The sequence below is a fragment of the Bos mutus genome, chromosome 2, assembly GCF_027580195.1.
Source record: "Bos mutus isolate GX-2022 chromosome 2, NWIPB_WYAK_1.1, whole genome shotgun sequence".
Classification (NCBI taxonomy): Eukaryota; Metazoa; Chordata; class Mammalia; order Artiodactyla; family Bovidae; genus Bos; species Bos mutus.
The window spans coordinates 98,805,930-98,832,554 of record NC_091618.1 but is presented as its reverse complement, the minus strand read 5'-3'; the positions used below and the strand labels follow the sequence as shown (position 1 = coordinate 98,832,554).

The 26,625-nt window shown below is 37.6% G+C and overlaps 1 protein-coding gene across 2 annotated transcripts in view; it reads left to right on the top strand.

Annotated features, from left to right (window-relative positions):
• The first annotated feature begins 264 nt into the window (after positions 1-264).
• WDSUB1 (WD repeat, sterile alpha motif and U-box domain containing 1) overlaps positions 265-26,625 on the top strand; it is a 68,087-nt gene continuing 41,726 nt past the window's right edge. Inside the window, exons 1-5 of one of the 2 annotated variants that reach the window (XM_005904130.3) lie at positions 265-431; positions 2,444-2,891; positions 4,582-4,766; positions 13,980-14,072; positions 17,652-17,745. In XM_005904130.3, coding sequence (XP_005904192.1) covers positions 2,494-2,891; positions 4,582-4,766; positions 13,980-14,072; positions 17,652-17,745 — 770 coding nt within the window. In that variant the 5' untranslated portion in view covers positions 265-431; positions 2,444-2,493. Of the gene's footprint in view, positions 432-453; positions 740-2,443; positions 2,892-4,581; positions 4,767-13,979; positions 14,073-17,651; positions 17,746-26,625 lie in introns of those variants that run through there. The other variant, XM_070357370.1, reaches the window with a different exon arrangement.

The window sequence follows — 26,625 nt, the reverse complement described above, 5'->3', positions numbered from 1 at the left end:
ACTCTTTGCGACCCCATAAATCGCAGCACGCCAGGCCTCCCTGTCCATCACCAACTCCCGGAGTTCACTGAGACTCATGTCCCTCGAGCCAGTGATGCCATCCAGCCATCTCATCCTCTGTCGTCCCCTTCTCCTCCTGCCCCCAATCCCTCCCAGCATCAGTCTTCCCCAATGAGTTCTAGAGCCAGAATTCAGACCGCCTCATCACAGGGCGGAAGGGCGCGCATGCGCCGCGACGCGGTCCGCCCCCCGGTGGGCGGGGTCTGTCCTTTTGCCTCTGAGCGGCCGCGGGCTCCAACCACGCCCGCCTCACCTGCGTGTCACGTGTCCCCTGGCGCTCTTAGCGCACCTGAGGGCGGATCCCTGGCGTTTTGGGTCTTCGACGTGAAAGGACCAGTGCCCAAGGGCCAGTTTAGCAGCAGCGGTGGCAGGTACGGGAGTGCGGCTCGGGTCAGCCCGCCGGGGTGTCTAAACCCTTGGTTTCCCGGCGTTTGGTTCGAAGCGCGCGACCGGGACCGGCTAGGATACTGACCAGAGCGAGATACTGTTGTGCGGCCTCCGCCCAGGAGCCGGAGGCACCTCACGGCGTGAAGTGGAAGTCCCAGTTTCCCCCAATCCCTTGCGCCGGTGCCCGCGCCCCGGAAGGCCGCGCTTCCCGCCGGCCGCGTTCCTGCAGCGGGTCGCTCGGTCCAGTGAAGCCCAACCGGCTCTCGGAGTTGAGCAAATCCTCGGTCCCCAGGTAGATGTGGGGGAGTCGCTCGCTGGTTTTATGTAGGATTCTTGGCACATTTCGGGTTGGCTTTGCGATAGACAGGGATGCGAGTGTTCCCACTGGCGAGTTCATTCAGTTTGCCGGGAGATTGGCGGGTCGGCAGAGGTCTCAGTGGACGCCCACACCCCCAAGCCAAACGAACTTCAGCTGATTGCGTTCCTGCTCTTCAGATTCTAGGACCTTGAACTTCACAGAAAGCTGAGTGGCAGAAGGGTGAGGAAGCAAAAGTTTGGGAAATTATCTTTGTGCACTTGCACAGTTGAGATTTGGGACTTCTCCAGAAGACCACCTGATTGGGTTTGTTTTCACTGCAAATACCAGGGGTTTTGATGGTCTGTCTGTTTTTTAGACTTCGTTGGAGTTTGAAAAAGAGGCCGAACTTTTGACATCAGAAATGTTGGAAAAGGCTTGTTTCATTTATTTGTAAAGATTTCTGTAAATAAGATTAGAATAATAGATTAATTTTACAATTCAAGGTTACACCTGTTCCTCAGGGCTGATTATTGCCTCGTTTTACATCATTTTTCCACTTTTTTTTTTTTTCAGTGTTAGTACCTTTATTTTTATTAACAGTTCTCTGGTTATTTCATATTATATTCATAAATACTGTTTGAAGGCGGCTAGAACTCAACTAGATTTGGGGGAAAATGTTAATTCAACAAATATTTAACCATAATAGGTGCAAACACTTCTACATGCTGTGAATACAGAAATAAGAGAAACAGCTTTGGCGCTTACATTTTAGTAGGGGGAGACCCATGAATAGTGTCAGCTGGTGGCAGTTGCTACACTGATGATTAAAATAGGGTGATGTGCTAGCCTATAGAGAGCTACTTTAGATTAGGAAAGTCACTGAAAAAGGACACTGAAATTGAAATTTACCATTTTGACTAGGGAGGCTGGAAAGAAGGGAGGGAGAAGAAAAGGGGAAGTAGTTGGGGTCTGAGAAGTAGATAGGCAAGAGCCAGATCATACAGGGTTTGGTAAGTCTTGGTGAGGAGTTTGGATTTTATTCTAAATTTATAAATTTGGTCTTAGGTGCAGACCAGCTAAGTCCACTTTTGGTGGGGGGGGGTGGCACTCATTCTTTGAATTTCCTTCATTTATTAATTCTTCACATCAAGTCTTTATATCTTTTTATTCTTTGTCATACAAGATGGCGTACCATGACATGATAGCTTTCAACACTACCACTTAAATTGACAAGGAAACCTTTTGTTTGGTTTATGAATTAACTTTAATAGTTCTACATCTTAAAGGTGAGCAGTACTTCTGGCTCCATTCTATGGAAGAAGCAGCAAGAGTTTGTTAAAGTAGTGAAAAATCTTTTTGAAATTAGCAAATCTGGAATGAGGCAGTGTTGAGTAGCAGTTCATAAAGGGGAAGTCTTCAAAGGTGAAATAAATACCCAGAATTTTGTCAAATCAGTTTGAAGTTACTTGACCAGGTTCTTTTTCAGGAGTTCCGGAACTTTATTGGTATGGCACTGGTGAGTGTGTTTATCATCAGCGATTATAGTCTTAACATGCTTTATTTCTTTCCAAATATTCTTAGCCCAGGTATAATTTATTGTCTTTAAAAAATGTGAATGTAGAAGCTTTTGTTGAGCAAGTTTTTTAATTGATTTTGGCTCTTCTGTATTGATTTGAGTTGTATTTATTTGATTCCTAGGATGAAGTAACGTTTATCTAAAAACTGCAGGATATTTTCCAGTAAAGAACATGGTGGAACTAATTCACACATTAGCAGATCATAATGATGATGTCAACTGCTGTGCCTTCTCCTCTTCCCTCTTGGCTACTTGTGCCTTGGACAAAACAATTCGCCTATATTTCCTGAGTGACTTTACCGAAGTACCATACTCACCATTGAAGTTTCACACCTATGCTGTCCACTGCTGCTGTTTCTCCCCTTCAGGACATATTTTGGCTTCATGTTCAACAGATGGTACCACTGTCCTATGGGATACTCAAAACGGGCAGATTTTGGCGGTGATGGAACAGCCCAGTGGTAGCCCTGTGAGAGTTTGCCGATTTTCCCCAGACTCCACTTGTTTGGTATCAGGGGCATCTGATGGAACTGTTGTTTTGTGGAATGCACAGTCATACAAGTTACATAGGTAAGAATGTTTAAACCCTTTCCGTTTTTAATCCTATTACCAGGTTTACAAAAATTTTTTTTTGATGACTTGAAGTAGATAATTCAGACATCTCAAGGAAAAATACTTTGATCTCTGTCTCCTGAAGGTCATAAAACAGATATTTAATATGATTCTTGAAGTAGATTTGCTTGGCTCTGAGTCTTTTAAATGTCCACTTTTTCTTTTGTAAAAAAGGGTTAATCTTGTTAGAACTTTATGGATTTTTTTTTTTTAATAGGCCAAAAAAACACAGTTTTTTGAATAAAACTTAGTAATTTTTGGCTTTTTGGTCACGCATGGCTCAGGTGTTCTCAGTAATAAAGTAATTGTCGGTGAGTCTCACCTGCACATCTCTTTCCTGACTGGGATTACTGACCAAGCCCAGAAGAGGGAACCTTGTGATTAGTATGGTGTTGTGTGTTACCACTTCTTTAAAAACATCACCTGAAAAACTGCTTTTGGATAAAAATACATCAATGAATTTACACTGGTAATGTTGTGTTGCAACTCCCTAGTATTAAAATCATGTATTTGTAAACATATAGTATGCTAAAATAAAATATTTTAACAAATTTAAAGTGTACAATTCAGTGACATTAATCACATTAAAAACTGTAAACTTTTAAACGTCACCAATTAAAATAGCTTAATGTGCCTTCCCCCCACCCTACCTCTCACCAACAACACTCAGAGCACAGATAGTAGCTGGTAAACAACTATGGTTCATTTAGATTTTTGGTCTTTGTGTTGAAGAAAATATGTTTTAAGTGGCGTTAATAAACAGTTTAAAGTGAAGACAGAGAATGGAATGCCTTTAAGTTGTTTTGTGTGAATGAAATTTAGCTGTCGGCCAAGGAATCTTTTTCAGTTAACCAATTGGTAAATTGTCTCCCTAACATTATTTTTCTACTATATGTAATTATGTGAAAATGATACACTGCAGTCAATTTAAGTGCTGGATGGGACACTGCATGGGTTGTTGGATTTTTAACAGGTTATTTTTCCTAATTGATAAAATAATGAATTATTGTTAGCCCAGTGCTTCCTAATCTTCCCTAGATAATTTTAAGTTGTTCACAGGATTTTCTTTACGTAAAGAGTTTATAACTGAAGGTGAGATGAAAGTCCTTACTGTTGTTTCTAGGTGATTTTAATACAAATGTTGGATGTGCTTTTCACCCCCAATAACATGATTTTCAATAAAAAATAGTTGTATCTTTTAAAAAATTGGAACTCAATTGATATTGTTGGTGTTGCTATTTTGTTAAACTTTGTATATTTTAATGAAAAGAGTATGACGATAAATAGACTTTGATTTGGTTAGGATAATGTTTAAATTCTCTTACTTTTAGCAAGCCTATCTCCGTTTATAGCATATGCTGCTGTCACTTAAGTCGTGTCCGACTCTGTGTGACCCCACAGACGGCAGCCCACCAGGCTCCCCCGTCCCTGGGATTCTCCAGGCAAGAACACTGGAGTGGGTTGCCATTTCCTTCTCCATTATAGAATATAAAGGATATTTTATTTCTATAGGCATCTACTGCCCTTTCTCTCTAGTTCTAGCCATTTATCCTTTTCTTTTACTGTATCAAGCTGCTTTTAGAGACTGTAATATAAAGTAAAAGATGCTCTGAAATGAAAATTCCCCTTTCTTTTGCTTTTATTTCAGATGTGCTAGTGTTAAGGATGGCTCCTTAGTGGCCTGTGCATTTTCTCCTCCTGGAAACCTCTTTGTCACTGGCTCCTCATGTGGTGATTTAACAGTGTGGGATGATAAAATGAGGTGTCTGCACAGTGAAAAAGCACATGATCTTGGAATTACCTGCTGTGACTTTTCTTCACAACCAGTTCCTGGTTAGTTATTTTACTCTTGTAAGCACTAGTAATTCCTGTTTGCAGTTTATATGTGACTTTTCATTCATTTACTCATTTTCACTTCATCATTAGTAAAACAACAAGATCTTTTAATTTATTCCCTTCAAGGACTCATCCTTCTGCTTTATGTTTTTGATCAAAATGAAATCACAAATATTTTTTGGGAAAACCAGATTCTTCGGGAAAATACATAGGGGCTAACACAACTTGATACAGTAGATCTGAATTCCTGGAGTTTGCTAATGTAGAGGCCTTAAACCTATTGGTTTCATTGTGATTTTTGAAACATTGTATGTTTTTATTCAAATAGAAATGTGAAGTATAAAAATTGAAAACAAGTTTCATTTTTCATTTACTATTTAATCTTTCAAAAGGTAACCTTAAAAAAGCATTTGTTAGTAGATCAGTTTTTAGAAAAAGAAGAGAACAACTCTTGACTGTAGACTCCTAGTTTTCAATAAATACAGTGAATTGGGAATTTGGCTTCTTTTATTTTCATCTTCTGTGTTAGGATGGACGTTCTACTTCTGGCTACTTCAATCTTACTTCCAGACAAGTGCTGTCTTATAGTGATATAATGTGAGCTACATGTGTAAATTTGAAAATTTCTAGTAGTAGATGAAATTAGTTTTAGTAATGTATTTTACTTTACCCAATATACCTGAAATATTTCAAGATCCTAAAATTATTAATAAGATATTTTACGGGGGGTATGAAGGCTTTGAAATCTGGGGTGGATGTTGTGTCCCATTGCAGTTGGCGCTGGTCGTGCTTCAGCTGTTCAGTAGGCTTATGCAGCAAGTTCTTAACACTGTCGTGTGACAGCTCAGGCTTTGGTACTCCCCTGTTTCAAAGCCATCAGTGACATGTTAAAATATGATTAAGGTAAGATAAAATACCAAGTTTCAAACACACAGCCTTTAAGTACCTTCCATATTCTGTTTCCCTGTCTCATTACAAGTCACACTTGGCCTCATGCATTCGCTTGCCTCACTGGCCTCCTTGCATTTCTTGAATGTCTGTAAGACGTTTCCGAGGGTTTTACATGTGGACCCTTTACCTGGTTCACTTTTATTCATCCTTTAGATTTCAGGTTAAAAAAAAAATCACTTCAGAAGAGCTTCCTCTGCTCTTAACCTCCTGTACTTGGTCTGAAGTATTTTGATATAGTCCTTTAGTATTACATGCTTTATTTTTCTTTTGTAGGACTTAGTGAAGTATCACAAGTTTTATTAAATAGTTATGTATATGAATTATGTTTAATCGTGTTTTTCCTGTGAGATTGTAAGCTCCATAGGCTGGGCCTGTATGTATTTTATTTACAGTGCCTGGAGTGTAATAGGCTTTGAAAAGCAGAATTTTTAAAATTAGAATATAGTTGCTTTATAATGTAGTGTTCATTTCTATACAGCAAAGTGAATCAGCTATATACCCCTCTTTTTTTGGAATTCCTTCTCCTTTAGGTCACAACTGAGCAAGGAGTAGGGTTCTCTGAGCCATACAGTATTAGTTACCTGTTTTATCCATGGCATCAGTAGTGTGTACATGTCAATCCCAATCTCCCAATTCATCCTACCCTCCTCTTAACCCCGTTCCCCACTTGGTGTCCATATGTTTCATTTCTGTCTCTTTCTCTTTGCAAATAAGATTATATCATTTTTCTAGATTCCACATATATGCGTTAATATGATACTTGTTTTTCTGACTTCGCTCTGTATGATAGTCTCTAAGTCCATCCACGTCTCTACAAATCATCCAGATTTATTCCTTTTTTGTGACTGCATAATATTCCATTGTGTGTGTGTACACACGTTATATCTTTTTTATCCATTCCTTTGTTGATGGGCATTTAGGTTGTTTCTGTGTCCTGGCTATTGTTCCTAGTGCTGCAGTGAACACTGGGGTGCATGTGTCTTTGAATTATAGTTTTCTCAGGGTATATGCCCAGTAGTGGGATGCTCGAGTCATAAGATAGTTCTATTTTTAGTTTTTTAAGGAATCTCCATACTCTTCTCCATAGTGGCTGTACAAATTTACACTCCCACCAATATAGGGGTGTTCCCTTTTCTGCACATCCTCTTCAGCATTTATCGTTTGTAGATTTTTTTATTGATGGCCATTCTGACTGGTGTGAGGTGGTACCTCATTGTAGTTTTGATTTGCATATCTCTAATAGTGATGTTGAGCATATTTTCATGTGTTTATTGGCTATCTGTATGTTTTCTTTGGATAACGTCTGTCTTCTGCCCATTTTTTGATTGGGTTGTGCTTTTGTTTTTTTAATTGAGCTACATGAGCTGTGTGTATGTTTTGTTTTTTAAAGTATGTATTTGGCTGAGCAGGGTCTCAGTTGCGGCACACAGGGTCAGATCTTTAGCTGTGCCATGCAGGGCCTTTTACTTGCACCGTGTGGAGTCTAATTCCCTGGCCAGGGCTTAAATCTGTGCCCCCTGCATTGAGAGTGTGGAGTCTTAGCCACTGAACCACCAAGAAAGTCCCCTGTTTGTATATTTTTCTGATTAATCCTTTATCAGTTGCTTCATTCGCAAATATTTTCTCCCATTTTGAGGGTTGTCTTTTCATCTTATTTATGGTTTCCTTTGCTGTGCAAAAGACTTAAAGTTTAATTAGGTCCCATTTGTTAATTTTTGTCTTTATTTTCATTACTCTAAGAGGTGGATCAAAAAAGATCCTGTTCTGCCTGTGTTTTCCACTAAAGAGTTTTTTATTTTACAGTGTCTGGCCTTAGGTCTTTAATCCATTTTGAGTTTATTTTTGTGTATGGTGCTAGGAAATGTTCTAATTTCATTCTTTACATGTAGCTGTCCAGTTTTTCCAGCACTACTAATTGAAGAGGCTGTCTTTTCTGCTTTGTATAGTCTTGCCTTCTTTGTCATAAATTTAGGTGATTGAAATGAAAGATTCCTTTTATTGATTTGTTGAACTTTCTTGTTTCTGTTTCCTTTTTAATATCATATGGCAGATTAACAGTTTTCTTTTCATGAATCTATTCTTATACTGAACTCCCTACCTAATTTAATTGTGATGATTTATTTTTTAACATATTGTTTTATGATGTTTTATTCTAAGAAGATCAGCTTGTAATAGGCAAGAACCATTTCTTTCATTGTGACCCCTTCTCCAAAATCATATAGGCATTCAATGAATCTTTGGATTATATCAACATCAGGAGATTTAGATTTCCTTTTTGATTCTAATTATCTGAAAAGATTTTTCATTAAAATCCCATTTTTTAAATGCTATTAACGTTAAGGACATCCTTCTTCTGTCTTCAGAGGGCTTGCAGCTGACAGGTTCTAGAAAGGTTCACTACACTAGGCCAAAAATTCTAGGTGAGATTCTAAAGTAAGTATATTACCCACATCCCTACTGTGCCTTTAGAGTATATTTCAAAGTATATTTCTCAATATAGTTCTGATATGTCCCTTCTGTAATTTCTTTAGTTTAACTTCTGTTAAAGTGGGTATTAACCTTATGTGTAAATTCCCTGAAACAGATCAACATATGCTTTAAAGTGACTATTAGAGGAATTTGTGGAAACTATTGTATTTTCTTAAAAGACAGAAGATGTAATTTTTAACTTATTATTGCCTAATTTGGTATCTGTTAATATCTGTAAATGCTTATGACAAATTGAGTCTTCTGCCTTTGTGACATTTTGCTCAAATATGGAAAAATAATAGTTTGTGTGCTAGAGGATAAATATTCAGTTCTCTCCAGTTTTTAAGTGATAGAGTTTGGGTTAGATTATTATTACAGTTTAAATATTTTTCCTGAAGAAAAGTCTATTTTAAAATATTTAGATCTTGAGCACAGACATATTTTAAACTTTATAATTTTACAGTGTTCTAGCTGAATTCTCACTGTTGAAAGACACTTCAGCATCAGCATCAAAGGATCTTATTTAGTCTAGAAACAATGGGGGAAAGTTTTCTTAATTGGGTCTAGCACATAAATATTTTACTCAGCGATTTTGGGGTACATTTTTTGGCCTTAAAAACATTAAATGATTATAGAGATTATGGAGAATTACTTATATCCATCAAGATCTCTGAGAAAGGATGCCCTTTGGCTGAACCTGTGCTACAAAAACAAAAATGCTATTGAAATGTGGAAAAGTCTCTTACAGTTAGAAAAACTTTCAGTGAGAAAGAAAATTTAATTTGTTGTATCTTAAAGTATATGTGCTTCCAATAAAACAGGGAGTCCACAGGGAAAGTTTACATACCTAGGTGTATGAACTAAATACCACATACTAAATATTTGCAAAACCAGAGTGCAATCTTAAGATAGGTATTCAGGTTTCTTAATTGAGTTTTATTGTATATGAGTGCTAAAATTTCCTTTGACTTGTGATATTAGGTGGAATTCATGTAAAATTGAGTTGGTGAACTGGATGACCAGGGAAGTCCCAAATCTCATCTTTTTGCCTTTCCCCAGTTCCTGCCCTTGGAGCCCCTTATCTTCCCTGACTGATTATAAACTCGTATTTCCTCTGCTAGAGGCATGGTCTTTGGGCCCTTCAGCAAGTGTCTGCTATCCAGGGGACTGTAACTAGGGCAAGGCACTCACTGCAGAAGAAGCCAGATTCAACTATTCAACCTTTTCTCAGGTCAAAATCACCAGCCTCCAATTAAACCAGTGCTTGGAACACAGTGGCCCTCAAGATATGTTTAATGTATCAGTGAAGGGCGTGAGGTACCACATGCCACATAGATAAGATTGTCAGTTTCACCCTTTTCCTGCTGTGTGACCTGAGGTACCTCGCTTTTCCTCTCTGGGCCTTAGCTCTCAACTGTGAACTTGGGATGGTCATGTTTGCTGCCTTGTAGGAATAACTGTAAAGAGTTAGAGGTCATATCTGTCAAATGCTTAACAGAAAGATGCAAACAAGTGCCTAATAAACACTTGATAGTATTCTTTAAAAATCAAGTAGGTGATATCAATATTTACATTACCCACAAGTATTTAGGAACTTATCTAGTGAGTAGATAGTGATACTCTGTCTAAATAGGATAACAACTAGTGGGGTTTTTTGTTCTTTGTTTTTTTTTGGTAACACTTCATTTAACTGATAACTTTGCCTAAGTTGTGTAATTGTTTTTGTTTACTCCCTAAATTGTGTCCAACTCTTGTGACCTCCTGAACTGTACTGCACCAGGCTTCTCTGTCCATGGGATTTCCCAGGCAAGAATACTGGAGTGGGTTGCCATTTCCTTCTCCAGGGGTTCTTCCCAACCCAGGGATTGAAGCCACCTCTCCTGCATTGTAGGCAGGTTCTTTACCACTGAGCCTGATTCTTTTCCATTGGAAGGACCTACTTGTGTAATCAGTTCAGTTCAGTTGCTAAGTCATATCCAACTCTGTGACCCCATGGACTGCAGCAGGTCAGGCTTCCCTGTCCATCACCAACTCCTGGAGCTTGCTCAAACTCATGTCCATCGAGTTGGTGATGCCATCCACCATCTCATCTTCTGTCGTCCCCTTCTCCTGCCTTCAGTCTTTCCCAGGATCAGAGTTTTTTCCAGTGAGTCGGCTCTTACGTATCAGATGGCCAAAGTATTGGAGCTTCAGCTTCAACATCAGTCCCTCCAATGAATATTCAGGGTTGATTACCCTTTGGATTGACTGGTTTGATCTCCTCAGTTCAAGGAATTCTCCAAAGTCTTCTCCAACACCACAGTTCAAAAGCATCAGTTCTTTGGTGCTCAGCCTTCTTTATGGTCCAGCTCTCACATCCATACATGACTACTGGAAAAACCATAACTTTGACTAGATGGACCTTTGTCAGCAAAGTAATGTCTCTGCTTTTTAATACATTGTCTAGGTTTCATAGCTTTTCTTCCAAGGAGCAAGCATCCTTTAATTTCATGGGTGCAGTCACCATCTGCAGTGATTTTGGAGCCCCCAAAATAAAATCTGTCACTGTTGCCAGTGTTTCCCCATCTATTTGCCATGAAGTGATGGGACCGGATGCTGTGATCTCAAGTTTTTTGAATGTTAAGTTTTAAGCCAACTTTTTCACTCTCCTCTTTCACCTTTATCAAAATGCTCTTTAGTTCCTTTTACCTTTCTGCCATAAGTGTGGAGTCATCTGCGTATCTGAGGTTATTGATAATGGCAATCTTGATTCCAGCTGTGCTTCATCCATCCTGGCATTTTGCATGATGTACATAAGTTTGAGTAAACTCTGGGAGTTGGTGATGGACAGGGGAGCCTGGTGTGCTGCAGCCCATGGGGTCACACAGAGTCGGACATGACTGAGCAACTGAACTGAACTCAGCATACAAGTAAAATAAGCAGGGTGACAATATGCAGCCTTGACCTACTTCTTTCCCAATTTCAAACCAGTCTGTTGTTCCATGTCTGGTTCTAGCTGTTGCTTCTTGACTTGCATACAGGTTTCTTAGGAGGCAGGTAGGTGGTCTGCTATTCCAATCTCTTCCAGAATTTTCCAGTTTATTGTGATCCACACAAAAGCTTTGGCATAGTCAATAAACCAGAAGCAGATGTTTTTCTGGAATTCTCTTGCTTTTTCTGTGATCCAGCGGATGTTGGCAATTTGATCTCTGGTCCTCTGCCTTTTCTAAATCCATCTTGAACGTCTGGAAGTTCTCAGGTCACATAGTGTCGAAGCCTAGCTTGGAGAATTTTGAGCATTACTTTGCTAGCTTGTGAGATGAGTGCAGTTGTGCAGTAGTTTGAGCATTCTTTGGCATTGCCTTTCTTTGGGATTGGAATGAAAAATGACTTTTTCCAGTCCTGTGGCCACTGCTGAGTTTTCCAAATTTGCTGGCATATTGAGTGCAGCTTTTTCACAGCATCATCTTTTAGGACTTGAAACAGCTCACCTGGAATTCTATCACCTCCACTAGCTTTGTTTGAAGCGATACTTCCTAAGGCCCACTTGACTTGTGAAATATGTTTCACCAAATCTTTTGGACTGAATTGATGATATTTTGTGTGCATGCATGGTGCTAAGTTGCTTCAGTCATGTCCAACTCTGTAATCCCATGGACGGTAGCCCACCAGGCTCCTCTGTCCATGGGATTCTCCAGGCAAGAATACTGGAGTGGGTTGCCATCTCTCCTCCAGGGGCTTTTCCCCACATAGGATTGAACCCACATCTCTTAAGTCTCTTGCATTGGCAGGTGGGCTCTTTACTACTAGCACCACATGTGTAATTTTAGCCTTTGTCTTGATTAATCAGATGGGAAAACAGTCTCTCAATATTCTAAATAAATTATAGACTAAGCTTTTAACAAGTGAATATATCCTAGAAAAAGTTAACTTGGGAGTAATTAAGCATTTAACACATACCATAACTAACATTTTAAATTTTTTACATCATTGCTAACCTCAGTATTTAAAGTTGGGTTGGAGGGTGCACTAGGCTTAGTGGCTCAATATTGGCCTTTTCAGCATTGAGTTATATCTTTCAGTTCAAATGCTCAGTTGTGTTTGACTTTGCAACCCCATGAATTGCAACACACCAGGCCTCCCTGTCCATCACCAACTCCCAGAGTTTACCCTAACTCATGTCCATTGAGTCAGTGATGCTATCCAACCATGTCATCCTCTGTCGTCCCCTTCTCCTCCTGCCCTCAGTCTTTCCCAGCATCAGGGTCTTTTCCAGTGAGTCAGCTCTTCGTGTCACGTGGCCCAAGTATTGGAGTTTCAGCTTCAACATCAGTCCTTCCAATGAACACCCAGGACTGATCTCATTTAGGATGGACTGGTTGGATCTCCTTGTAGTTCAAGGGACTCTCAAGAGTCTTCTCTAACACCACAGTTCAAAAGCATCAATTCTTCTGTGTCAGCTTTCTTTATAGTCCAGCTCTCACATCCATACATGACTACTGGAAAAACCATAGCCTTGACTACACGGACCTTTGTTGGCAAAGTAATGTCTCTGCTTTTTAATATGCTGTCTAGGTTGGTCATAACTTTCCTTCCAGGAAGTAAGCATTTTTTAATTTCATGGCTGCAGTCACCATCTGCAGTAATTTTGGAGCCCAGAAAAATAAAGTCAGCCAGTTTCCACTGTTTTCCCCATCTATTTGCCATGAAGTGATGGGACCAAGTGATGGGACCAGATGCCATGATCTTGTAGTCCAAGGGACTTTTTCTGAATGTTGAACTTTAAGCCAACTTTTTCACTCTCCTCTTTCACTTTCATCAAGAGGCTTTTTAGTTCCTTTTCACTTTCTGCCATAAGGGTGGTGTCATCTGCATATCTGAAGTTATTGATATTTCTCCCAGTAATCTTGATATCAGCTTGTGCTTCATCCAGCCCAGTATTTCTCATGATAAGTTAAATAAGCAGGGTGACAATATACAGCCTTGACGTACTCCTTTTCCTATTTGGAACCAGTCTGTTGTTCCATGTCCAGTTCTAACTGTTGCTTCCTGACCTGCATACAGGTTTCACAAGAGGCAGGTCAGGTGGTCTGGTATTCCCATCTCTTTCATAATTTTCCAGAGTTTGTGGTAATCCACACAGTCAAAGGCTTTGGCATAGTCAATAAAGCAGAAATAGATGTTTTTCTGGAACTCCTGCTTTTTTGATGATCCAGTGGATGTTGGCAATTTGATCTCTGGTTCCTCTGCCTTTCTAAAACCAACTTGAACATCTGGAATTTCATGGTTCATGTATTGCTGAAGCCTGGCTTGGAGAATTTTGAGCATTACTTTACTAGTGTGTGGGATGAGTGCAATTGTGCGGTAGTTTGAGCATTCTTTGGCATTGCCTTTCTTAGGGATTGGAATGAAAACTGACCTTTTCCAGTCCTGTGGCCACTGCTGAGTTTTCCAAATTTGCTGGCATATTGAGTGCAGCACTTTCATAGCATCATCTTTCAGGATTCTAAATAGCTCCACTGGAATTCTATCACCTCCAGTAGCTTTGTTATATCTTTAGTGGAAGGTAAATAAAAAGATGTTTTGTTGTCACAACTTCAGGGGCTAGAGTCATAATCTTTTGAAGAATCTTGTTTAAAAGATATTCTTTGACATTTCAGTTTATGGTATAAATTAATTAATATATTTAATATTGCTTGTGAATATGGTTAAATGAATATATTAACAGATCTCAGTCTAAAGTTGAAAATTTTTTGGTTAAAATGTTTTATCAATTCTTGTACATTTATTTTAACAAATTTACATTTTTAGGTGGAGAACGAGGTCTTCAGTTCTTTCAGTTGGCATCATGTGGTCAAGATTGCCAGATCAAAATTTGGGTTATTTCTTTTATCCATATCTTAGGTATGTATTCACCTAGTAGTTCTCTAAACTGAATTTTGTGATGCAGGTAAAGTTTCTGTTTAAATTAATTTTTTAACTTAAGGTTCTCTAGATATCAAAATGGGATTATAAAAATATATTTTAAGAACTTTTAATTAAAGTAATACATACACATGATTTAGAAATTGTATGCACACTACCGATAATGACCTTGTCATTACCACTACACACATTCCTGCTTAACCAGAAGAAATTCCACTTTGTACTTGTTCTGTTTTCAGTTTTGGGGTTTTTTTTTGATGGTTTTCCATGTCCATAAATATTTTTTATACTATGTTTTAAATTTACTCAGTGTAGTTAGTTTTTGGAACTTGTGTGGGTGTTTCCACTATGCACTGTACCTTTTTTTCTTTTTAATTGAAATATAATTACAGACTTTTGTTGTTTTCTGTCAAATATCAACATGAATTGCACTGTAATTTTATTTCGGGTGATTCTACCATCAGAAAGCTTATGTCTTTCATTTTTGGTATTTCTTTATGCTAATTTGGTATTCATTTATGCTAATTCTTTAATTTCTTCTCCACTTCTCTTTTTATATTCCCACTAGTTGAGTGGTAGGCTCCTGACTTGATTTCCTATGTCTTTTCCCCCCGCTCCCACATTTATCTCTGTCTTTTTCCTATCATAGGAGAAAATTCCTTAGCTTTATCTTTTAACCTTTTTTTGAAAATTTTAATCCCATCAATAATACTTTCAGTTTCAAAAAACTTATCTTTTTTGTTTCCTTTTCTTAGTGTCCTCCATTTACTTTATGAATGCAGGATCCTCTCCAAATTCTCAGGATACCAATTAGAGGCTTTTTGTTTTGGTTTTAATTTCTCTTTTGTTTCCTGATCAACTTTGTTTGCTCTTGGGCCCTTTTTTGTTTATCCTGATCTCTTTCATGTGGTTACCTTCTTTAACTGCTTGATGATCCTTAGTATCCCATTTACTTTCAAGAATTAAACAATAAGAACTTTAGAGCCTCTGTACACACGGTGGTGTTTTGTTTTTGCTGGTTTCCCTTTCGGATAAAGAGGCGGACTCTTGGCCCTTATTGGGAGAGGGTTGGGGATTGGAGGATGTGGGTGTCTGTGTTGCCCTGGAGGTACCGGGGAGCTCCCTAGTCATTGTTTTACTTCTTCCTGGGGAGAAGCATCTGGCTTTCATGCAGCATACTATGGGTGAGGTGGTCAGAGAGGGATGGGAGATAGTTAATGTTTCATAAACAGACCTTCAGTAAATTTTTAATGTTTTCGTGTCTGTATCATTCTGACTTTCCTTTTCCTTGACTGTTAATAAGTCCTAAGTCTTTTGGGGTTTTCTAGAGAAAGCTGGCTTGCTTCTTGACTGTAGCCCCCTCAATTTTGCACTCTGTGTTACTTCTCTATACTTCCTCATTGATTAATTTGCATCTGCCTTCCCAAAATTGGTTTCAGTTTCTCATTTCCTGATGACATTTCCCCCCCTTCCCCTTTTCTTCATTGATGTGAATTTATGTTTTTATTAATTCTTTCATTATCTTTTTACGGGAACTCTGAAATTATATGATCAGTTGGCCATCTTGCTTCAGATGCCTAAAAATATTGTCACCTAATAAGTGGCAACTAAATCATGCATTGTGTTTCATTGTTTATAAAGTCACTGTCAGATCAAGTTGAACATTAGTTAAAGTGGTGGGCCAGATTATAATCAGTAATGTACTATTGCAGTAGGGAAGAAAGTCCAGCATGAACTGAACTCAACTTCAGTTTATACAGAGGTGACTGTATTTTAAAGAGGGAATAAAGAGCAGGTAAATGGGACCTGTGTAGCATCTAGCAAATGACAAAATTATAAAAAGCAGGAATCTGGGAATTGATCCATGTGAAACTCATCTGGATTTGCTAATGGGCGCTTAGGAAAGTTAGGCTCCTCCCCTCTCACAGAAGCAGGGAGACAGAAGCTTTATCTTCAGGGATTGGCTGGAATAAAGAGTAAATTCTTTTGGCAGCCTTGAATTTTCCTAGTCCCCAACTTTAAGGGGACTGGGATCATGCTAGGAATGCAGCCTTAAACTGTTAGACACCATGTTAATTTAAGTCTTTGTTGGCCCAGGTCAGGGCCTGATCCAGGAGGCCACTTAGAAGAGCCAAGGGTAGTTTGGTCAAGAGAATCTTTGTCATTTTGCTCGTGTATAGAGAAGGGTCTGTTACCAGGAAAAACATTTCTTTTTGTGGAAATTGGTTACTTTATTGCCTATTAAAGTACATACAGTAATTCTTTTAATGTTTTCGGTGACAGCTGCTAAGAAGAGTTCTGTTACTTCTCTGGTTTATCCTACCTCTTTTAATATCAAAGTAAAAATTCTCTATAAAGAACCATAAATATAGTCATGTATGTGGATGTTCTCAGTACAACATATCTTTAGTAATTGTTCAGAAATAAAGCTTCTCCTACATTGTCTGGAAAATGTTTTTACACCGACTCTATGAAAAACAGTTTATAAACGTGCAGTTAGAGCCTTTTAATAAAACATTTAGCATTTGCACCCAATCTTAATTGCTTGTTTGTAGGGAAGAGTAGACAAGACAAATGGGTCTTATACTTGAGAATGTGACCAGTTCGTAGGATCTTATTGCAAGTTTATTTTATTAAATCTTCAGTTGTTTTGCAGTTTGTTAGTATTTTTTTTGATTGTGTCTATTCACTAATCTGTATGTGCCTAATTATTGTTCAGTCCCTTGAATGCCTACATCTGTTCTCCTGAGTAAAAACATAATCTATTTTGAATAGAAATAAAATATATATTTAATAATAAAGTGAGATAAACATATTTTTTATTGAAGCTTTTACCTGTTCCATGACATTTTTGTTTAGTTAAATGCTATCTATCCAAGAGCCATTAACACTTCAAAGTTCTTATTAGGTCTTATCAAAGAAAATTACAGATTTCACTTAATTCCTTTTATCCCCAGATCAACTTCTTAGTGATTAATTTTTTATATAGTCACTAAAATACATTGAATTCCCTTGGCTTATCTTTGAAAGAGTTGTGATATTCCTTTTCAGTAATTATGGAAAGCATAAAAAGCATTTTTTGCTACCATACTTTGTTGGGACTTTATAGGATATATTGGAGTTTTAAGATATATAAATTACTATTTTTAATTTGTGAAGTGAAAAGATATCTTAATCCAGATATTTCAAACTACAGGCATTTGATTCTTTTTAGGCATTTGGGCAATTGGTGTGTGTGTGTGTTTAAGATACTAAGATTGAAGTATAGTTTAAAATTTTGATTCGTTTAAAATCTTATGTATTTTATAGAGTTTAGAATTTTTTAATTTAAAAATAATTTGATTTTAATCCTATCTAGTGTTTGCTGACCCCACCATTTTCTTTACCTGTTACTGAACTTTTGAAACCACTTAATCACAGTGCAGGATTTTTTTTTTTTTCCATCTTTGTGTCCTTTAACCATTCCAAGATTTTATTGAACAAATAAAATAGTTTTTACTTAAAAATAAATTCTGAGCACAATCAGCTTGCTAATTTTTCTCACCTTGTTATTTGCAGGTTTTGAATTAAAATATAAAAGTACGCTGACCGGACACTGTGCTCCTGTTCTGGCTTGTGCTTTTTCTCATGATGGGCAGATGTTAGTTTCAGGGTAAGCTGTTTAATTCCCTTAAACCATTTAGGTATGAAATACAGTAGACTTACAGAAAAGTACATAAAACGTAAGAGAATAGCTTGATAAATCACTGTACTGCAAACTTGGAGCTGCTTACCCAGGTCAAGAGATAGAACATTGTTGGTTTCCCTCGAATTCCTCTTCTTCCAAGTCTGCTTTCTGATGACAGTGCCTTAGGTCATGTGCAGCATTGCCTTTTCCTTTTGAATTGATCTAAAACCAATCACACAATATGAATTATTTTGTGTCTGGCTTCCTTTACTCACTATTGTGTTTGTTTTCCAAGTGGTTGAGTGACTCTGATGTGTATGGTATGTGAAGTGGTTGTGCTCATTTGCTTCAGTCATGTCTAACTCTTTGTGATCCTGTGGACAGCAGCCCGCCAGGCTCCTCTGTCCATGGGATTCTCCAGGTAATAATACAGGAGTGGGTTGCCAGTTCCTCCTCCAGTGGTATGTGATAGGAATCCAATTTAATTTCTTTCCATATGGGTATCCAGTTGTCCCAGTACAAAGTGAAAAGATAATCTTTTCTTCACCATTTTAATATCCCACCTTGTCAGAAGTCAGTGATCATATATGTGTGGGTATTTTTCACAACCTATTATTCTCTTCTGTTTACCCTTGCTCTAATATCTTTCTGTATTTTTGAGGCTTTATAACTTGACTTTTCCTGACATTTGACACTTTCATGTGAGTTTTAGAGTTAGTTTGTCATACTGTCTCTCCAGTTCCTCCCGCTACACAAAAAAACCTGTTTGGAGTTTGACTGGGATTGTATTGAGTTTGATAAATTTGGGGAGAATTGATGTCTTTTATGGTATTGAGTCTCCAACCCATGAATGTGGCATATTTTTTCACTTGTCTTTTGACTTCCCTTGATAATATCTCTCAGTAGAAGATAGTTTATTTGTCACCCTCTATAGAGACCCTGATGCTGGGAAGGATTGGGGGCAGGAGGAGAAGGGGACAACAGAGGATGAGATGGCTGGATGGCATTACCGACTCGATGCACATGAGTTTGGGTGAACTCCGGGAGTTGGTGATGGACAGGGAGGCCTGGTGTGCAGTGATTCATGGGGTTGCAAAGAGTCAGACATGACTGAGCGAGTGAACTGAGAGATCTTCCTCATCTTTTGTTAGATTTATTCCAGGCTCTTTTTTGTTGCTATTATAAAAGATGTGGCTAATATAGGGAAATATATATGGAAAGACAATTGAGTTTTCTGTGAAGATTCTAATTTTGAATTTTTTGTATCTAAAATCATACCCTGTGTTAATGATGTTTTTGTCTCTTCCTTTTTGATTCTTGCCTTCCCTTGTGGCTCAGCTGGTAAAGAATCCACCTGCAATGCAGGAGACCTGGGTTTGATCCCTGGGTTGGGAAGATCCCCTAGAGAAGGGAAAGGCTACTCACATCAGTTTTCTGGCCTAGAGAATTCCATGGACTGCATAGTGACTGAACGACTGACTTCACTTCACTTTGCTGAACTGGCTAACACTGCCAGGATAATGAAAACAGTGATATAGCAAACCTTGTCTGACGTATTTTGCAGAGGGAAAGCTGTCATTAAGTGTGATCACTGTAGGTTTTAGGAGATAAGCTTTATTAGCTCTTCTGTTTCTTCTAGTTTGTAAGATTTTTTTTTCATTAATAGGTATTATAGTTCATCAAATGATTTTTCATGCATCTTTTGAGATCATATGATTTTTCTTCTTTATCCTATTAGTGTCATAAATTATGCTGATTTTTATAAATCTGGTTTATACATGTTAAACCAGTCTTGCTTTGTTGGGATAAATACAACTTAGGACATACTGTTTTTTTGTATTGCTATAGAGAAGTCAGTTTTATTCTAACTAACTGTAGCTTTTTGGAGGTAATTCATATTTTTTTCACTGGCTGCTCACACATTTTATCTTGTAGTTTTCTGCACATTTACTTTGTATCTAGATATGGGTTTCTTTTTGCTTAGTTTGCTTAGAATTTAATGAACTTCTTAAACTCGTAGACTATCACTTTGGGGAGAAATTCTTATTCATTATCTCTTCCAATATTGCCTCTGTCCTTTTCTCTCCAATTCTGGCACTCTAAATGCACAAAATACCTTCTCACTGTAAACTTGTCTCTTGTTCTCTTTTCTGTATTTTTTTATTCTTTTGCTTGAGCTTTGTTCTGAATGGTTTCATCTTTACTTATTCACTCCTTAGTTTTATCTAATGTGCTATTAAAGTGGTCCATTGAAGAATTGTTGATTTTTGGTTATTTTTTGATTCTAGAATTTTTATTTGGTTATTTTTCAGGTATGCCATGTCAGTTATGATTTCTAGGTCTCTGTTGAAAATTTTGTCTTGGCTTTTATTTTTCAAAGCTTTAATTTGTGAAGCTATTGGTTTAGTACACAGCAGCATTATTCCGATCTTTCCAATGTGATCACATAGGCCGTAGCATTCAAACCCTCATTCATGTCTCTCTGCAGCAGTTTTGGCTCCAGCCAAGATATTTAAGCTTCTAACCTGTACTTGAAGTGTTCTGGACCAAGCCTGATAGTTCTTTCCTCCATATGTTCCAATCCTTGACAAATAATCAGCCACCTAATTAGATACATTGCCATTATTTTAATGTGAAAAACTCATGAAAATATTAATAGTTCATCATCAAAAAGTATTTTTAAAAATTCTCCTTTAGCCTAGGATTGAAATTACTGCAAAGTTGAATTTCCTCTTACTGTTTTTGGAAGATACATTTTGCATTCTTTCTTAAGAAGTTAATAACAAATTGGTTAGGTATGAAATTCAAGTGTTTATGGCTTTCTTATATGCCCAGTTCTCTGCCACTTGCAATAGAGCATATAAAAGGAACTATAAGACAGTGTTTGTGCCCTTGAAGTTGTTTTACTTCTCTGTTCTGATTTTTGATGTTCATAGTGATAAACACTGCAAGATCTTAATGTGCCCTTACCCTCTGAATTACAGAAGTGTCAAGTGATGCTCAATAATGTTTCTGTGTTAAGTTCACTTTATAGCATTCCTGTTTTTTTATTAACTTGTGTACATACATGAATCTTTAAAAAATTTGTTTTTAGTTTTTGGCTGTGCTTCATTGCTGCATGTGGAGAAGGCAATGGCAGCCCACTCCAGTATTCTTGCTTGGAGAATCCCAAGGACAGAGGAGCCTGGTGGGCTGCTGTCTATGGGGTCGCAGAGTCGGACACGACTGAAGTGACTTAGCAGCAGCAGCAGCAGCATTGCTGCATGTAGGTTTTGTCTAATTTTGGCAAGCGCGGGCTACTGTCTGGTTAGAGTGCACGGGGCTTCTCATAGCAGTGGCTTCTCTTGTCTCAGATCACAGGCCCTAGGATGTGAGGGCTTCGGTAGTTGCAGCACACAGGCTTAGTTGCTCCACAGCATGTGGGAGCTTTCTGATCCAGGGATCAAACCAGTGTCCCCTGCTTTGCAAGGTGGATTCTTAACCACTGGACCACCAGCGAAGCCCTGTATATGTGAATTTTAATTAACCCATTATATCAACTAGAATAATGTACCTTTCCCAAGTCATTCTGGATAAGTGGAGTTTTACATTATTAACTGCTTTTGGAATGTGGTGCTGTTCTAGGCCACATTCAAATATTCTTCTGGATGTTTTTATTTTTAGTTTATTTGGATAAATATATAAGCAGGCGAATGGGTTGGAAATGTAAATTAGTGAAGTATAAACATTTAATTTTTAGAATTGAGAGATGCTTAAATCATACTTGATTAATGGATAGATAACCAGTTAGCTGGTCAATGATAGAGAGATTCCATTTGTGACTAAAAGTCATTGGTAAGATAGAATGGATACATATGATAAAGAGGGAGTCAGTGGGAAAAAGCGATTAGGATAAAAATACATGTGAGTATAAGTAACTAGACAAGAAAAAAATAAATGAACAGAATAGGATTGTAGGACAGAAAGTGTTGTACAGTGTAGGACAGAAAGGAAGTTGTATAGGGTATAGATTTGGGCTGACCATGTAAAAAGCAGTTTAGAATTTGTATATACAGATATTATATCTGTATATTCTCCAGGCCAGAATACTGGTGTGGGTAGCCTTTCCCTTCTCCAGGGGATCTTCCCAATCCAGGGATTGAACCCAGGTCTCCCACATTGCAGGTGGATTCTTTACCAGCTCAGTCACCAGGGAAGAGATGATAGAGGATATCATTACAATTTTCATGTCGTAGATTTAGGAGAACTATTGAAACTTTTAAAGCATGTCTAACACATTTCTTGGCTGTGGAAAATGGGTGAAGTAAAGACATTGAATCATCGTTTAGGACAGTAGTTCTCATTGCTTTTTGGTCCTAGGATTCCTTGACCCTCTTAAGTTATTGAGGACTCCTCCAAAGAGCTTTTGCTCAACATGTAAGGGTTACGTATATTGCTATTTACAGAAAATAAAGCTAAGGAGATTCTAAAACATTTTTAATTTATTTAAAAACAATAATAATAAACTCATTGCATATTAACAGATCATTTTCCTTAGGAGAAATAAAACCAAACATAGAAAAGTGGCATTCTTTTACATTTACGAATATCTCTTTGATATTGGATTAGTGGAAAGTACATAGATTCTCATATCTGTTTCACACATTTCATTAGCTCTCAGGGCTCTGATAGGATCATATGTCATCCAGCAAAATGTGTAGGAACTTTTTCTCTCCATCTTCCTCCACATCTCTCCTCTGTTCATTTTCCTCTAGTCCCTTAGCAGAATTTGTATTTTGTTTCCTGCTTGCTTCTCTTGATCCAGCCAGATAAAATTAATATTTTATGAATTAGATTCTATTCCAGCAGGAAGAGTCTGTCTTTGTAATCCAAATGGAGGCTGCCTCTTTCCAAAAATTCTCTGTTCTAGTAGTTAGAATTCTTTGGAAATCAGTTTGAGAATGGCCATCATTGTTAAAAGTTGAGTTCAAAAAGAACACCCTTTTTTCTTCTTGAGTGGAAAACTAATAAGAGAAATACTGAGTAGACACACTAGATAAGAGGACTGTAGAACTGCAGTCAACTTGCTTACCTGCTCTTGGGTGGAATGTACCACTTCATACTTTGCCTGCAAGGGCAGATCAGAAAAAAGGAAAATCCAGGAGAGGCTGAGCCACATGGCCCAGTGTCTTCCCCAGACTTTACAGTCACATGTCATTCCTTTTCTGCTAAGCAAAGAAGGGAGAATACAGACCAGAAATCTTATTCCTGAAAGAGTGGGAAGTAAATGTTCCCCTCTTCTCAACAAAATGCTTATTTATGTTTTTTTCTTTTATAAATGTAGAGAACAGAGTTTTATTGTCATAAATTAGTAGTAGCTTAACAACCACCCTCTCTCACTCAGCAGTGACTATTGTGAGAAGGCTTAAGGTCACCTTTCCAAAACTCAAATTGTCATTTATTTCTCTGTACTCTCTACAACATTGTTAACAAAACTGTTGAACAAGTTAGTTAGCTGGACAGAGCCCACATTAGTTTATCATGAGGGTTATCAGATATTACATGACTTGAAAAACAGATGTCTTATGAAAACTGTAGTGAAATCTGAATAACCATGCCATCTATTTTTTATAAGTTTTTAGGCTAAAACTGTCAAGGTGTGTACTCAGTATGGATCAGTTTTAATTTTAATACATTCATAGGAGATGTTCTAGGAAGTGTAAAATCCAGAAACATGGTACTGAGTTTTAATCCCAGCCCTGCCATGTACTAGCAGTACAACCTTGAACAAGTGTAGTTCCATATCTTCTCTCAGCTTCATTTTTCTAAATTATAAAATGGGGGAAATCAGAATACTTTCCTCATAAGATTGTTATGAAGCTTAACTAAGAAAATGCAGGCAAAACATTTATTATATTTGGGGCACAATAATTGCTCAGTCTAGGTATATTAAATATATGTCCCAATGATATTATTGTTCAGTCTCTAAGTCATGTATGACTCTTTGTGACCCCAGGGAATGCAGCTCACCAGGCTTCCCTGTCCTTCACTATCTCCTGGAGCTTGCTCAAATTCATGTCCATTGTATCAATGATGCCATCCAGCCATCTCATCCTCTGTTGCCCCCTTCTCCTCCTGCCCTTAATTTTTCCCAGCATCAGGGACTTATCCAGCAAGTCGGCTCTTCACATCAGGTGGCCACAGTGTTGGAGCTTCAGCTTCGATATCAGTCCTTCCAATGAATATTCAAGGTTGATTTCCTTTAGGGTAGACTGGTTTGATCTCCTTGCTGTCTAAGGGACTCTCAACAGTCTTCTCCAGCATCACAGTTTGAAAGCATCAATTCTTTGGTGCTCAGCCTTCTTTATTGTCCAACTGTTAAATCTGTACCTGACTACTGGAAAAACCATAGCTTTGACTGTACAGAACTTTGTTGGCAAAGTGATGTGTCTGTTTTTTTAATATGCTGTTCAGTTTGTCATAACTTTACTTCCAAGGAGCAAGCATATTTAATTTCATGGCTGCAGTCACCATTTGCAGTGACATTGGAGCCCAAGAAAATAAAATCTGTCACTGTTTCCATTTGTTACTCCATCTATTTTCCATGGAATGATGGGACTGGATGCCATGACCTTAGTTTTTTGAACATTGAGTTTTAAGCCAACTTTTTCACTCTTTCACTTTCATCAAGAGGCTGTTTAGTTTCTCTTTGCTTTTTGCCATTAGAGTGGTATCATTTGCATATCTGAGGTTGTTGATATTTCTCCCTGCAATCTTGATTCCAGCATGTGATTCATCCAGGCCGGCATTTTGCATGATGCACTTTGCATATAAGTTAAATAGGCAGGGTGACAATGTACATCCTTGATATATTCTTTTCCCAATTATTTTTATGTATTATTTTTTGTAATCCAGAGCATTGGACATGTGTATAACATGTAACATTAGTTTATCCCCTGATTTTCTGACTTCCGCTTTTTCTGGGTTAAGTTTTAGCTGTTGATCTATATTGAGGAGCATTATGAAACAGCTGTTTGAAACTTACCATGTGATTATGTTTCATGGAATCATCTCTATAAAGACCTTAGGGGAAATAATTCCTATAGACGTCAGTCTAAACAACTGACGTCCCTTTCCCGAGCATTGGGTTTGTGTTTCTATCTTAAACTGTATAACAGATGGTGTTTCCTTTTTTGAATTGCTATTGAAGAAACTCAGAAACAGATTTGCAGCCCTTTAATAGCAAAGTGGACTCTTATGTTGTGACATCTATTTTGAATACTAATCTTTTTTAAAATATATATATTTTATTGAAGTATAGTTGGCTTACAATGTTTCAGGTTCACAGCAAGGTTGATTCAGTTATACAAAACACATATTATTTTTGAAATTATTTTCCATCATAGGTTACTACAAGATATTGACTATAATTCCCTATGCTATACAGTAAATTTTTGTTGCATATCTGTTTTTAATTAGAAATCTACCATTCTATTTACACTAAGACAAATGGAATCAAAATGTCATAATATTTTGTTAGGCAAAAATTCATAACTTTTCTAAAATATTTATATTATACATATTTATATATATATGTATACAAAAGCTTTTCTACTACACTTGCTGAAGGCTTGAGAAAGAACATGAAAAAAAGAGATGGAGAAATTGAGAACATAAGCTAAATGAAATGAGAGCACTGAATGTGAAATAGAAAAAGTGAAACAGACTAGATAAAAGTAAAAGACTATCATATAGTCCAGTTGCTTTTAAACATGACTGCTCATTAGAAACACCTGAAGCTTTGGAGAAAAGCAATACCTGAGCATTTGTATTTTTTAAAAAATTTCAAGATAATTCTAGTATTATCTTGATTTTAAAAAGTGATTACAGGTTTTTCTATTAGATCCTAGCTTTGGTGAGATAGAGGTCTATTATTTTTCTGTTGACCAATCATGATACAGTGGTATTAAGTGAGTAATAGTTACATAATCACAATAGTAAAAGATATTTGTCAGTTTTCACAAATCAATAGCCAGATAAAAGTTAAAAGTACAGTTGCAAGCCATAATGGGAACATGATTAACCTAACTGTATAAAATAATTACATACAATTCAAGGGGTCAGTGGTAAGTGTACATATATGCACATGTTTTCATCCACCCAGCTAGTCTGTGTTTTTTGGTGCATTTAATCCATTTACATTTTAGATAATCATTGATATGTATGATCCTGTTACCATTTTCTTAACTGTTTTGGGTTTACTTTCTGTGGGTCTTTTCCTTCTCTTGTGTTTCCTATCTAGAAACAGTCCTTTATCATTTGTTGTAAAGCTGATTTGGTGGTCCTGAATTCTCTTAACTTTTGCTTGTCTGGAAAGCTTTTGATTTCTCCATCAAAGCTGAAGGAGAGTCTTGCTGGGTAGAGTATTCTTGGTTATAGGTTCTTCCCTCTCATCACTTTAAATATATCATGCCATTCCTTTCTGGTTTGTAGAGTTCCTGTTGAGAAATCAGCTAATAGCTTGATGGGAGCTCCCTTGTATGTTGTCATTTTTTCCCTTGTTGCTGTTAATATTTTCTCTCTTTAATTTTTGTCACTTTTATTACTATGTATCTCGGTGTGTTCCTCCTTGGGCTTATCCTTCCTGGGACTCTCTGTCCTTCCTGGACTTGGTTGACTACTTCCTTTCCCATGTTCAGGAAGTTTTCAGCTGTTACCTCTTCAAATAATTCCTCATGTCCTTTCTTTCTCTCTTCTCCTTCTGGGACCCCTATAGTTCAAATGTTGGTGCATTTTAGTGTTGTCCCAGAGGTCTCTTAGGCTGTCTTCATTTCTATGTTCTGTGACAGTGACTTCCACCATTATGTCCTCTAGATTATTTATCCT